Source organism: Scyliorhinus torazame, chromosome 13, assembly GCF_047496885.1.
Source record: "Scyliorhinus torazame isolate Kashiwa2021f chromosome 13, sScyTor2.1, whole genome shotgun sequence".
NCBI lineage: Eukaryota > Metazoa > Chordata > Chondrichthyes > Carcharhiniformes > Scyliorhinidae > Scyliorhinus > Scyliorhinus torazame.
The window spans coordinates 210,679,999-210,692,654 of record NC_092719.1 but is presented as its reverse complement, the minus strand read 5'-3'; the positions used below and the strand labels follow the sequence as shown (position 1 = coordinate 210,692,654).

The window sequence follows — 12,656 nt, the reverse complement described above, 5'->3', positions numbered from 1 at the left end:
CCTCATTCAATTTTCAACAGCTGCCACTAATCACTACTAACTAATGATTAGTTAGTATCAATAACTTATGACAGTTCTTCCCTGTCAACTAGCTGAGATTCTTGTTTATTGGTCACGCTTTTGGGTCAATGGTTAACATTGAAACTGACCATGTAAACATTTTAAAGTGGCATTTACACATGTAAACAATAGACTGTCACACTCTGACACTCAAACTTTGAACCGTCTCTTGCGTTGTCAAGCTGAAGGCCGCAGCCTCTCCGAATTAAAGCCTGGCTTCGATTTGATATTGTTGCCAAGAGCCATAACTCTGTTGGCTGAAGTCTGAGCAGGTGTCTGGGTCTCGGAGGCTCAGTTAGGCCAGTAGTTCCCAGACAAAGGGCAATGTTGGTTAAAGTTGTTACCCATGCCAGAGTGGCACATGCTTCCGATCGACCCTCTTCTCCTGATTACGATGGTGGGAAAGGAACAGATTGTGTCGAATGAGACTCCCTGGACAAGTGCGACGAGTTTCACTCTGGATTAGGTCACCCATCCCCATTTCAGATAAATAAAATCTCTGGATAGACTACGGCACGGCTAGAATTTATTCAGATGCCTCAGGTAATGGCATTTGACACAGCAGCAAAGATCAAGAGGTTCAATGTCGTCAGAAGCATCCTAAAATTAAACTACCCGCAGCCTTTGTCCCCACTGTGGCAAACACAGAAATGGTCCAACTGATTGTTGATCACTCCTTTGCTGAATGTAATGTTGCTGTCTGGGTCACATAGGCATCAGTCGCCCCCCTGGTGCTTTGCAACGTGGCCAGTCTTCATGCACAGCCGACTATTCCGACATAGAAGGCATCACAAGCACGCCCAAATCTGGATGCACACACGTGCATTTTCTGCAGGAGGGTGAGTGGGAACTGGGACAGGCCCTCAGACCATCGAGACTGGCTGGTTCGGTGCCACTATTGCCCTGCGCGAGTTCTCGCATTGAGCACAGATCACTGGATTGGACCGCAGACCGTACTGATTTGTCAGACGGTGCATTTATCGACTCAGTTTACAACAGGGTGCCTGTTTTACATTTAACACACACTGTCCATGGCTGTTGGCTGTTGAAAATCAGGCCCGTCCTCTCGACAGTCTCAATTGTCACGGATGTTGTCCATGATGGAGGTGCAAGGGCGAGATTGAATGGACGATATCAGAATGGAGAGGTAATGCTCATCAGAAGAGATTAGACAGGCTGAGGATCTTTTCTCTAGAAAACTGAAGGGGGATCTTAATGAGGTCTTTAACTTAATGAAAGGCTTTGGTCAGGTAGATGTAGGCAAGCTGTTTCCATTTGTGTGGGAGACCAAAACTAGGGTTATAAATATGAAACAGTCAGAATGCAATCAGGAATTCCGGAGCAACCTCTTTACCCCTAACGTTATGGCACGGTTGAGGTGAACAGCAAGATGCTGGATAAACATGAGGGAGGAGGATATGGTGACAGGGTTCGAAGAAGTAGCGTAGGTGGAGGCTCTTGCGGAGCATTCATCCCACCTGAGCAAGCTGGGCTGTTGGTGTGTGTAAAATGCTCGGTAATGATGGATGAAGTAGCACGTGATGTGTTTTATCGCCGAATTATTAAGAGCAGATTAAGTTGCTTGTAAATTCTTAAATCTTTAATTTCTTACTGTTTAGACGCGAGGCCATCGACTTAAAATGTTGACTCTGATTCTGTCCCACCCCCACAGGTGCAGCTCGGTCTGCTGTGTATCCGCAATTTTCTGTTTTTATTTCTGATCTCGGTCATCTGCAGTATTTGGCTTTTGCAGCATGAGGTGGTTTTGTTGCTGAGTCTTCAGGATCTGCAGCCCATCACCACACACGGCGAAGAGATGAGTCTCTGGGCTGACTCCCTCCCAGCTCTCTAGCTCAGCGATATCTGCCACCTGGCAGCAGGTGCTGTGCAGGAAATGCAGTCCCTGGTCGTTCAGCTGCCAGTGCGTAAGTCGCTGGTCGATGGAGGCCGACACCAGCAGCCTCGGGCTCACGATTCTCACTCCAGTTACGTGTGCGGCGTGCGCGCTGTCGACGCGAGGCCCCTCCGCCACCTGCAGGGAAACCCCGGCAGGGGCCTCTGCACCCTGCGCGCCGGCGCATTGTCCGCCCGAGCTCCCGACTCCTGTCGTGCCATCATCGCCTCCCGCTGTCTCTACGGAAACCACCCAGACACGGATGGCATTGTCGTCCCCTCCGCTGGCTAAGAGGTAGCGCCCCTCCTCCAGCGCCCTGATGTGAAGGCCGCTCACACCACACTGATGGGCCTTTAACACCAGACAGGGTGATTCCAGCCCTGTGAGAAACACAAAGGAGACTTTGCATCAGCACATTGCTCTTGACGTGCAAACTTGGACATTTACCTGTGACCCCCCTCCCCTTCAATCATACACAATAGACACTGGCTCAAATCCACCCTCTGTCCTCTCCCAAAAGACCCAGGGAGTAGGGATGTAACTTGGATGCAAACCCGGTGATGCACTCTGCCTGATACTCAACAACTTTGCCTGAACCGAATATCGCCGCAGCCTAAAACAGGCGTGGCACTCAACTGCTACATCCCACCCATTCCGAAATTCACTCCACATACCCTTGCCGGAGACTTCGACAAGGATGAAAGACGTGCTTTACAGTGAAGTCTTTTTGAAGTGAAATCGTTGTTGTGTGGGAACAGGGGGAGCACGGAGCTGATGCTCACAGATCCCTGAAGGTTGTAGGGCTGGTAAATATGCTGGTTAAGGCATGGGGGCTATTTTCCTTCAATGGCCGAGGCCTGCTGTATAAGAGCAGGAGGGTTGTGCTAGAACTCTACAAAACACAATTAGACAGCGTCTCGGTTGATTTAAGCGAGATTGCGAGTCAGTGAGTCTGCCTGCCAGATTACAATGCTGTGACTCCACAAGATAATTTCCAGGTTTTAGTTGATTTAAAGGCCCCCCTCCCCACCCACTCTTACGCTTACCAGCACCTCTCCCACCCTTGTGGTCACCAGCAACCCCTCCTCTTGGTCCCACAGCCAATGTTCATTATCGTATTTCATAAAGAGTTGGTCTTTGTCACCCTGCAGATAATCTGTTTTAGTGATGTTGACAAGGGGTAATCCCCACCCCCCACCTCGAATTGATACCTCTCTCTCCCCCCCCCCCCCCCCCCACCAACAAGTGCAGCTCCATGAGACTGTGACAGGGTTATGAAGAGACGGGCAGAGGGAGGGGGTGAATGTGCTTGTAAATGCCAAACTTTGTTTCAATTTTCACTAAAGTTGGGGGCAAAGGTGAGGTTACCTGAGCCAATGAGGTGAGGTCTTACTCAGTTGTGAGGTACACGCTCCAGGATTGGGGTAGCACTGGAGGGGTGGCGTGACTCACAGCCAATGGGGTGTGCTCTTCCTCAGCTCTGCGATACGTTCTCCGGGACCGCAGGGTCACTGAGCCATTGGGTGTATTATGTCCAGTGAGCTTGATGCTACCTACCCCAGGGATGATGGACGCCCTCCTGGAGAATGTTTGCCAGCGTGACTCTCTCAATGGTCCGTGAGACATCCCAAAACGCTATCCTTCCATCTGTGGCTGCGCTGCACAGGAACGCTCTGCTGCAGGGAGTGAGAGATGTTTTGTGACACGTTTAAAGCACAAAACGTTTCCATCCTTTGAATTTCTTTTACTGCTCATCAAACGATTGCTTCAGTTTGCTTAAAAAATATACAACTCCCATTTGTGTCAGTATGATCAGTCAGGCTTTGGGCCTCTGTTAGCGTATAACAGACAGAGCGAGCAAGAGGGGCTGGGAACAAGGACAGAGAGACTTGCATTTCTGTCGCCCTTTTCGCAACCTGGCTTAAAGTGCTTTACAGCCAATGACCCAATCGTGATGAAAGGTCATCGACCTGAAACATTAAACTCTGCTTCTCTCCACAGGTGCTGCCTGACCAGCTGCTGAGAGGTTCCAGCGATTGTCCGGTTTTTAATTCCAGATTTCCAGCATTTTGCTTTTGTGTTACAGCCGATGAAGGGCACCACACCACCAGGGGGCAGGGCGTGATGCGGGGAGAGCACGGGGAGACTTACTCTCAGTGTAAGTCTGCCTCTGTCTGAAATAAAAGTCAATGTTGGAAATGGTGACCATGAAACTAATGGATTGTTGTAAAAATCGACCCAAATTTAAAGGAGGAATGAGAGAGTTGGAGAGGTTTAGACCAGGATGTTCACTCCTTAGGGTCCAGACAGCTGAAGGTATGGCCACCAAAGGAAGGGTGAAGAAAACTGGGCATGCGCCAGAGGGCAGGATTGGATGAGTGCAGATATCTGCACTCATTGTTGCAGGGCTGGAGGAGGGTACAGAGATAGGGGAGGGGCAGGGCCATGGAGAGAGTTGAAACAAAGGGTCAAGGTGCAGGAACATCGTTTGAAATGTAGTAGCAATCAGGGCCTCCTATGGCTCAACGCGAGTCCGACTCAACACCAGGTCCCAGGTTAATTAATACCTGACCACTTTGGAACCCTCTGCTTATGCACTTACTGCCCTCTGGTGGCTTGCTGATATGTGAAGGTCTGCAGCTTCAGCACACATCTCTGATGGTAGAAAGATTCAGCGAGGAGCACAATGGTCCTCTGACACTCATCGATTAGAAAGAGCCTGCACAGCAAAGACAATCACATAAGTGAAAGGCTACAACAGCAGCATGTCATTGTGACTGTAATCGAGCACGCATCTTCTATAGTTAGCTATTAGCGGCCCAGGTAGCAAGTGCGATTAAACATTGGAAGGGACCAGCATCCAAAACCAATATCCACTCATCTTTTAGCTGGATAGTGATCACGACAGTGAACAATTTCCTCCTGCCTGCCCCAGGAATAATGGAGCAACAGAACCGGAAAGTGAGTCGAGGAGAAATGGGTTTTTTTTTTACGCAGCGAGGTAGCATGATCTGGAATGTGCTACCGGAGAGAGTGATGAAAAGAGATTCAAAACTAAACTGGATAAATACTTGAAAAGGAGTAACTTGCAAAGTTGTGGGGAAAGACCAGGGTGCGGGGGGGGGGGGGGGTGGGGGGGTACTGACTCAATGGGCCGAATGGCTTCCTTCTGCATTGTAGGGATTCTATGATTCACTGTGCAGCCTGATTCTATAATCCAGGGACCCAACTTACAAAATCCCCATCCTGTAAAGGATGAACATTAGTTGTTTTTCTAGCTCTCATGGCAGGTGATGATGTGCTTCCAACATTTTCGTTTTGTTTTTTGCTAAATTCCAGATCTGACCGACATATGGTGGCGGAGTGAGGGCGGTGGGGGGATGAAGGGTACAATTTGAATCAGTAAAGTGGGTGTAGGGTGTGGGGGGATTTACTCACCTCACTGATCCGTCACTGCAGGCTGCAGCCAGGAAATGTGAGGAGGGCCTGCAGACGTTCCCAAAATTCATCCCAGCGTCCACCACCACAACGGACATGTACCTTAACGAGAGACAGGGGGAGAACAAAGGGATCACAGAATGGTAAAACCCCCCAGTAAACAAATAGTCACTGGTTAGTACAGAACTCAGGCATTGCTGGAAAAAAAGAGACGTGCCGTCGAAGTTTTTCATCTTGCACTCATCAGGACAGACACAAGAATACCAAATTTCAAAGGGAGCAACAATCTATACTGCATGAGAAAAGGGTGTTGATTGGTTGGCAAGTCGACTCAGATTGGTCGAGGCATTGTCAAAGAGAATGCATCCCTGGTCTTCTTGGAATAGCACTGTAGGATCTGTTACGTCCACTTGACCAGGTTAGGTTTAACAAGACAGCAGCGCCTCTCTCAGCGCTGGCACTGAACTGGATTTGAACCCACAACCTTCTGACTCAGAGGTGAGTGTGTTGCCCATTGAACCACGGCAGATATCAGCCAACCTGCCAAACTTAAGAGTTCCCTCTCCTGCCCCATTCACAAAGTGCTGTTACTTCCATGAGGTATAGATCATAGACCATAGAATTTACAGTGCAGAAGGAGGCCATTCGGCCCATCGAGTCTGCACCGGCTCTTGGAAAGAGCACCCTACCCAAGCCCACACCGCCACCCCATCCCCATAACCCAGCAACCCCACCCAACACTAAGGCCAATTTTGAACACTAAGGGCAATTTAGCTTGGCCAGTCCACCTAACCTGCACATCTTTGGACTGTGGGAGGAAACCGGAGCGTCCGGAGGAAACCCACGCACACACGGGGAGAACGTGCAGACTCCGCACAGACAGTGCCCCAAGCCGGGAATCGAACCTGGGACCCTGGAGCTGTGAAGTAATTGTGCTAACCACTGTGCTACCCTGGGTAAGCAAGAGGGGCAGGGGGAGGGGGTTCTGTTGTGCTGTATCTCAGCAATATCCCAACAAGAATCAATGCCTTAAAGTAAAGGAGACAAAATTAAAATGATACCTAGTCTCTGGGTCCATCTTTAGCATTCTGTGTCGGTTTTTCTTATGCTCCCAATCTTCAGCTAACCTGTGAGAAACCAGATGCTCTACCTGACAGCTGGCAGGAGCACTGACATCGCCGTGTTGAATAAGGAGGCGGCAACATTGCAGCTCAGCCCTCCCCCCAGCAGAGAACAACAGGGCCACAAAGCTGCAGTGATCATCACCGTGGTCCGGTCGCCTACTCTTGGTGATGGCCATGGTCCTTACGCTGGAGATATGGTCACAAATTGTCGTCAGCTTGGTCACATGGCCTGAGCGTTCGTCAACGGCTAAAACGTTTACCGTCGTGTCCTCGCTGCTTGTAGCCACGATACTTACGGGTCCATCAGCTGACACTTTAAACCTTTCGACAAACCTCACACAGGTGAACTCGCGGCCATGCATACAATCCTTGATGACTGCCCGAGAGCTGTCGCTCAAGTCCCTTTGGCAGACGAGGATGTTGCCTGACTTGATGTAGGTGAAGATCTCATTGCCTGGGGAGCTGCTGTAACTCCACGACCTATGACCTCCGCCACAGGGGATGCAAAGCACCTTCTCGCTGGTCTTCACGTTCCACAGGACCAAGTTGGTGGAGTGGAAGCCAAGCACAAGGAGATTGCCTCCAGGCGTCAAGAGAAGCCGCTCGATCCAGTCCATCCCTTTACAGGCTCGGTGACTCCTCAACAATTTTAGTCCCCCGTCTTCTATCTTAAGTTGACGGTAGTAGCCATCCCGGCCGGTGCTGTACACAAAACCATCGTGGAACAGAACTGACGTCACCCCCAATTTCCCATGCAGCCCTGGCAAAGCAGAAACTGGCTCTCGGCACTCAAACTGGGCGGCGATTCTGGTTGAGCCAACTGGGAGTCTGCCCTCGAGAGATTCTTCTGTCGTATTTTCTGAGCCAGCCACGTCCGCACTTTCCTCGCTGAGCCCCTGCCGCTCACCCAGGTCTCCCTCAGCGCAAGGGTAGAGTAACAGGGAGCCGCGGCGGTCTCCGCAAACCAAGAGGTGGCGCTCAGGCAGGAACGTTACACTTGTGTGCCACCTGTGTTTGCACAGCGGGAGGCGGTAACGGCACTGCTCTGCCACCGAGGCTACGCGGCTGCCCTCGCAAGAAACCTCCCGCCAAATCATGATGCCATCGGCACCCGATGAAAAAAGGTGGCACTTGTCTCGAGCCTGTCCTTCTCGGGAGGCCCAGCCTAGGCTGTGGACCTTCCCTTGGTGCACCTGGCTCTCCACGCAATCCTCAGGAGCAGAAAGCAGGAATATTTTAACCCAGCCATTAATGTTGCCGATTGCACAAATCGCACAGCCGCTGACCAGCCTCGTAACCACTAACAAGCTGTACGACTGGTAACTTGGATCTTCTAGGATGAGTTTCCATTTACCAGAGAGTAAGCAATAGCTGTAAATGCTCCCAGCATCAGTCATGACCAATAGAAGAGCTGGGTCAACCAACGTCAAAGCTTTCGGTGTCTCTATTTTCCCAGTCCCACCAAACTGGAGTTGAGAAATCACCACGTCTTCTGATTTCCTGTCCTGAATCTTCCATAACCTGATGCCTGAATCTGCTCCTCCAGTGACCAGCCACCCCTTGTCCTCATTGACTGCCAATGCTCTCACGCTCCTGCCTTTGTGTCCTGTAAAACAGTTGATGATGTCTCCATTGTAGCTCCATACGATACAAGCAGAATCTTCTCCGACACTGATAATGTGATCCTCCAGGAGCTGTACTGACCAAACCCGGGACTGATGTCCGTACAACTGCAGGAGACATTGTACAGGATCTGCTCCCTCACCGTCACCCTTCGCACCTTCCCACAAGTTCCCAACTTTCCAGAGCCGAATACTTCTGTCGTCTGAGGCTGAGGCCAGAATGCCATTCTTCTCCATGTAATGAATGCTAAAGATGACTCCACTGTGCCCACTAATGCGCCTTTCCGTTTGCACCCTGCCATCCTCATTGGTCGGACCCTCCATTCGCCACAGGACAAGTTGGTTAAAGACGGTGCCAGAAATCAATACAAGTTCAGCCCAAGTGTGGCCAACAAAGCAAGCAGAATAGAGGATGCATTTCACATCACAGTGAACCTCACGCAAGGTCCTCCCCGCCTTGTAGTCACAGAGAACCACAGAGTTGTGACCAAGAGCCAGGCCTAAGTACAATAATTCACCGTCATTCTCCAGCCATTGAAGATCCCAAATCCAGTCATGCAGTTCAAGGAGCTGGCCCATTTTCCGCAGCTTTGGTTCCTTGGCGCACGTATTTAGCTCAAACACGATGAGGCCTTTTGCACCAAACACTGCCAACTGGGGGCGGCTAGTTTGCTCGTGTGCGGGCCAACAAGGTTTGATGCCATGAATGCAGTAGTTTTGAAGCGCGTTGCAGTAAAGTCTTCTCTCGTAGTCATTTGCAGAATTCAAGGTGTAAAGGTTTATAACGGCTCCTTCACCTGTCAAAGAGAAATGAAAAAGCTGTTAAAAGGTTTCTGTTTCTGTTACTTGTTCTCAGGATGTGGAGAAAAGTGGCAAGGCCATCATTAAACAGATCGACATAATAATAATCTTTATTGTCACAAGTAGGCTTAAATTAACACTGCAATGAAGTTACTGTGAAAAGCCCCTAGTCGCCGCACTCCGGCGCCTGTTCGGGTACACAGAGGGAGAATTCCGAATGTCCAATTCACCTAACAGCATGTCTTTCGGGTCTTGTGGGAGGAAACCGGAGCACCCGGAGGAAACCTGCGCAGACACGGGGGAGAACGTGCTGGGGGGGGGGGCAACTTGAGCATTTTGGCTGATACTGACAGTGCGGTAGTGAGGGAGTGCACCACTGCTGGAGGTGCCATTTATCAGCTGGAGGCATTGAGCCAAGCTCTTTTCATTGGATATTGGGTAGGATGAACATGGAGAGGCAATGGGCGTGATTTAACGGAAACGTTTTGAAGTGTCATTTCGGGCGGGTTTGGCTGGGTGGTTCCCGCCGGCTTTGTCAGTGAGATCCACTCCGCTATTTAACCGCAGCAAGTCATTATTTTGGGGCCTTGGGGAGTGTCTCTCCGGTCTAACCCACGTAGAAATGTTTTCAGCAGCGAGGAGCTAAACCCGCTGGCCAGACTGGCTCCTCAGAGATCGGACTGCCACTTTGAAAAGGTGCCCAGATCTCGAAGTGAGCTTGAGGTTCCCCCGCAGCCCCACCCACGGGCAATGTCACCACCCCCCCCCCCCCCCCCCACACATGGGCTTTATTACCCCACACTCCCCCAAGTGAGGACACCCAGCTAGGAGGTTGCTTAGACACCCCCCCCCCCCCTTTCAGGCCTTCCCATGCCCCTTTTCAGCCCTCCCCCCCCCCCCCTCCCCTTTCAGGACCACTAGCCTTAACTGCTCCAACCTTTCAGAGGCCCTTTCATACCCGCCCTTCAACCCCCCCCCCCACCATTCATACCCCCCTTCAGGCCCCCCCACCATTCATACCCCCCTTCAGGCCCCAGCCCATGGCAGTTCCAGTGTGTCCGGATGCCAGCGGGTGAGCCAGGGTGTCACTCTGCCCTGTCCCTGACCACCCAGGGGTCTCTAATGGCCTGGGAGACCCCCCAGGTGCAGTCACATCTGGTTCACATTATTGTGGACCAGTACTAAACGGCGCCCGTGTGACCTCTCGCTGAGGGTGTCAGTAAGCTCCCGGGCGGCCGTTAGATAGGGCATCCATCTCGTTAATGAAATGGATATTGCCTTTAATTGGTGGCTTGCCACGTCCAAGCGGGATCCGGAACCCGGCAACAGGGGCGAGCCGGCTAGATGGCAAACTGGCTGGCGCGGATCCCGATTTCGGCCTCTCCCGCTGGCGTGAACGGATCTGCGTCGGGCGTGTCCCAGTTGTTAAATCGCATCCAATATAAAATAAGGGGCAAAAATCTATAAGGGCTGCAAGAGTGGAGAGATCTGGGTATATCTGTGCATAGATTATAGAATCATAAAATTTACAGTGCAGAAGGAGGCCATTTGGCCCATCGAGTCTGCACCGGCTCTTGGAAAGAGCACCCTACCCAAGCCCATACCCCCACCCTATCCCCATAACCCAGTAACCCCACCCAACACTAAGGGCAATTTTGGACACTAAGGGCAATTTAGCATGACCAATCCACCTAACCTGCACATCTTTGGACTGTGGGAGGAAACTGGAGCACCCGGAGGAAACCCACGCACACACGGGGAGAACATGCAGACTCCGCACAGACAGTGACCCAAGCCGGGAATCGAACCTGGGACCCTGGAGCTGTGAAGCAATTGTGCTAACCACTATGCTACCGTGCTGCCCAAGCTTATTCAAGGTGGGAGGACAGGTGGAGAGAACAGTTAAAAAAAGCAGATAGTATTCTGGGATTTGTTAATAGGGGCAGAGTACAAGAGCAAGGAGGATATGCTGATAACACTAGTTAGACCTCGGCTGGAATACTGTGCATAGTTCTGGGCGCTACACTACAGGAAGGATGTGAACACATTGGAGAGAGTGCAGAAGAGGTTTAGAAGGATGGTTCGAGGGATGAGAAACCCCAGCTACGAGGATAGATTGGAGAGGCTGGGACTGTTCTCCTCGGAGAGAAGAAGGTTAACAGGGGATTTGATAGAGATGTTCAAAATCATGAGGGGGCTGGACAGAGTTGCTACGGGAAAAAAGGGTCAAGAACAAGAGGGCACAGATTTAACGTGATTTGCAAAAGAAGCAAATGTGATGCGAGGAAAAGCTTTTTCCCACGAATGGACTGGGTCTGGAATGCGGCCTGGAAGTGTGGTGGAGGCAGGTTCAATCAAGGCGTTCAAGAGGGCATTAATGATTATTTGAATAAAAACATACGGAGAAAGGGTAGGGGAATGGCACTAAGTTATAATGCTTGTTTGGAGAGCTGGTGTAGATATGATGGGCCAAATAGCCTCCTGCACCGTAACAATTCTGGGATACTTGTGCTGGACTATGGTATCACAATAAAACAGTTGCGATTGTGTGACCTAAATATTCCAAAAGGCACCCTTTAGAAGTACAGCAGGGAGTTCTCCCTGGTGCTCCGGCCAATATTTATCCCTCAACCAACATAAAACAAATTATCTGGCCATTATCTCATTGCTGTTTCAGGATTGCTGTGCGAAAATTGGCTCTCTCTTTCCGACAGTGACTACACTTCAAATGTGCTTTAATTAAAGTCTTACAACGCCAGGTTAAAGTCCAACAGGTTTGTTTTTGAATCATTAGCTTTCGGAGCGCAGCTCCTTCCTCAGGTGAACTTTACGTCTCTTTACGCAAAGAGTAGTGAGGCCGTGGAATGCCCTACCTGCTACAGTGGTGAACTCGCCAACATTGAGGGCATTTAAAAGTTTATTGGATAAACATATGGATGCTAATGGTATAGTGTAGGTCAGATGGCTTTTGTTTCGGTGCAACATCGTGGGCCGAAGGGCCTGTACTGCGCTGCATTGTTCTATGTTCTATGAACGGATCACTCCGAAAGCTAGTGATTCGAAACAAACCTGCTGGACTTTAACCTGGTGTTGTAAGACTTCTTACTGTGCCCACCCCAGTCCAACGCCGGCATCTCCACATCGTGGCTTTATTTAAAAGGACTTTGGGACATTATCAGTGAGAGGAGCCAAGTTGGTGGAATGGCCTCCCTGGCTGTGCTGTGGTTGGACAAAACAATGGAGAAAGATGTGGACGCACTTTTACTGAAAAGTGTGCTCCCTTAAAGCCTTTATGGATTGTATTTAATCTGCAAAGCCACTTCCATTAATCCAAGTAAAATGCCATTTAGTAAAGAGCTGATGATTGAAAGTTACCTGAAAGTAGAAAGTCTCCCACAAACTGCAAGGCTGTGATGGGAGAGAGCAGTGACACAGACTCGCATTGCATCTTCCTGTTAATTGCCCACTGCAGATTCTCTCTGCTGCAGTTACCAATTTAACATTTCTGTCTGATTTTCTGTCTGGCTCCTGCCTCTCTCCCTTCTGCTCCCAGCTTGTTTGCCACAAGCCCCCTTCTGCTCCCAGCTTGTTTGCCACAAGCCCCCCCCCCCCCCCCCCCGCGTCCCGTGTACATTTCACACCAGTCACATGGCTCGATACTGAAATCGCAGCCGGAAGAGGTTTGTTGCCGAGTAAAGCCGAGGACGATTGGCTGCT

The 12,656-nt window shown here is 50.5% G+C and overlaps 1 protein-coding gene across 2 annotated transcripts; it reads right to left on the bottom strand.

Annotated features, from left to right (window-relative positions):
- Nucleotides 1-84: 84 nt before the first annotated feature.
- On the bottom strand, nucleotides 85-12,538 carry wdr6 (WD repeat domain 6). 2 transcript variants are annotated; one of them, XM_072473013.1, is made up of 6 exons: nucleotides 12,315-12,538; nucleotides 6,454-8,935; nucleotides 5,393-5,494; nucleotides 4,557-4,673; nucleotides 3,512-3,630; nucleotides 85-2,334 (listed from the first exon to the last, which is right to left on the bottom strand). In XM_072473013.1, the coding sequence occupies exons 1-6, from the start codon at nucleotides 12,385-12,387 to the stop codon at nucleotides 1,772-1,774; spliced, it is 3,456 nt and encodes a 1,151-aa protein (XP_072329114.1). In that variant the 5' UTR covers nucleotides 12,388-12,538; the 3' UTR covers nucleotides 85-1,771. The 2 variants fall into 2 exon arrangements, with proteins under 2 accessions (XP_072329114.1, XP_072329115.1); XM_072473014.1 differs by having other exon boundaries at nucleotides 3,512-3,627.
- Nucleotides 12,539-12,656: the final 118 nt, after the last annotated feature.

Coding starts and splice junctions, on each gene's coding strand:
- wdr6 (XM_072473013.1), bottom strand. CDS start 12,387: ATGCAATGCGAGTCTGTGTCACTGCTCTCTCCCATCACAGCCTTGCAG. Junction 5,495..6,453: donor AAGATGGACCCAGAGACTAG/GTATCATTTTAA, acceptor TCTCTCGTTAAG/GTACATGTCCGTTGTGGTGG. Junction 2,335..3,511: donor GGGCGTCCATCATCCCTGGG/GTAGGTAGCATC, acceptor TGTTTCTCACAG/GGCTGGAATCACCCTGTCTG.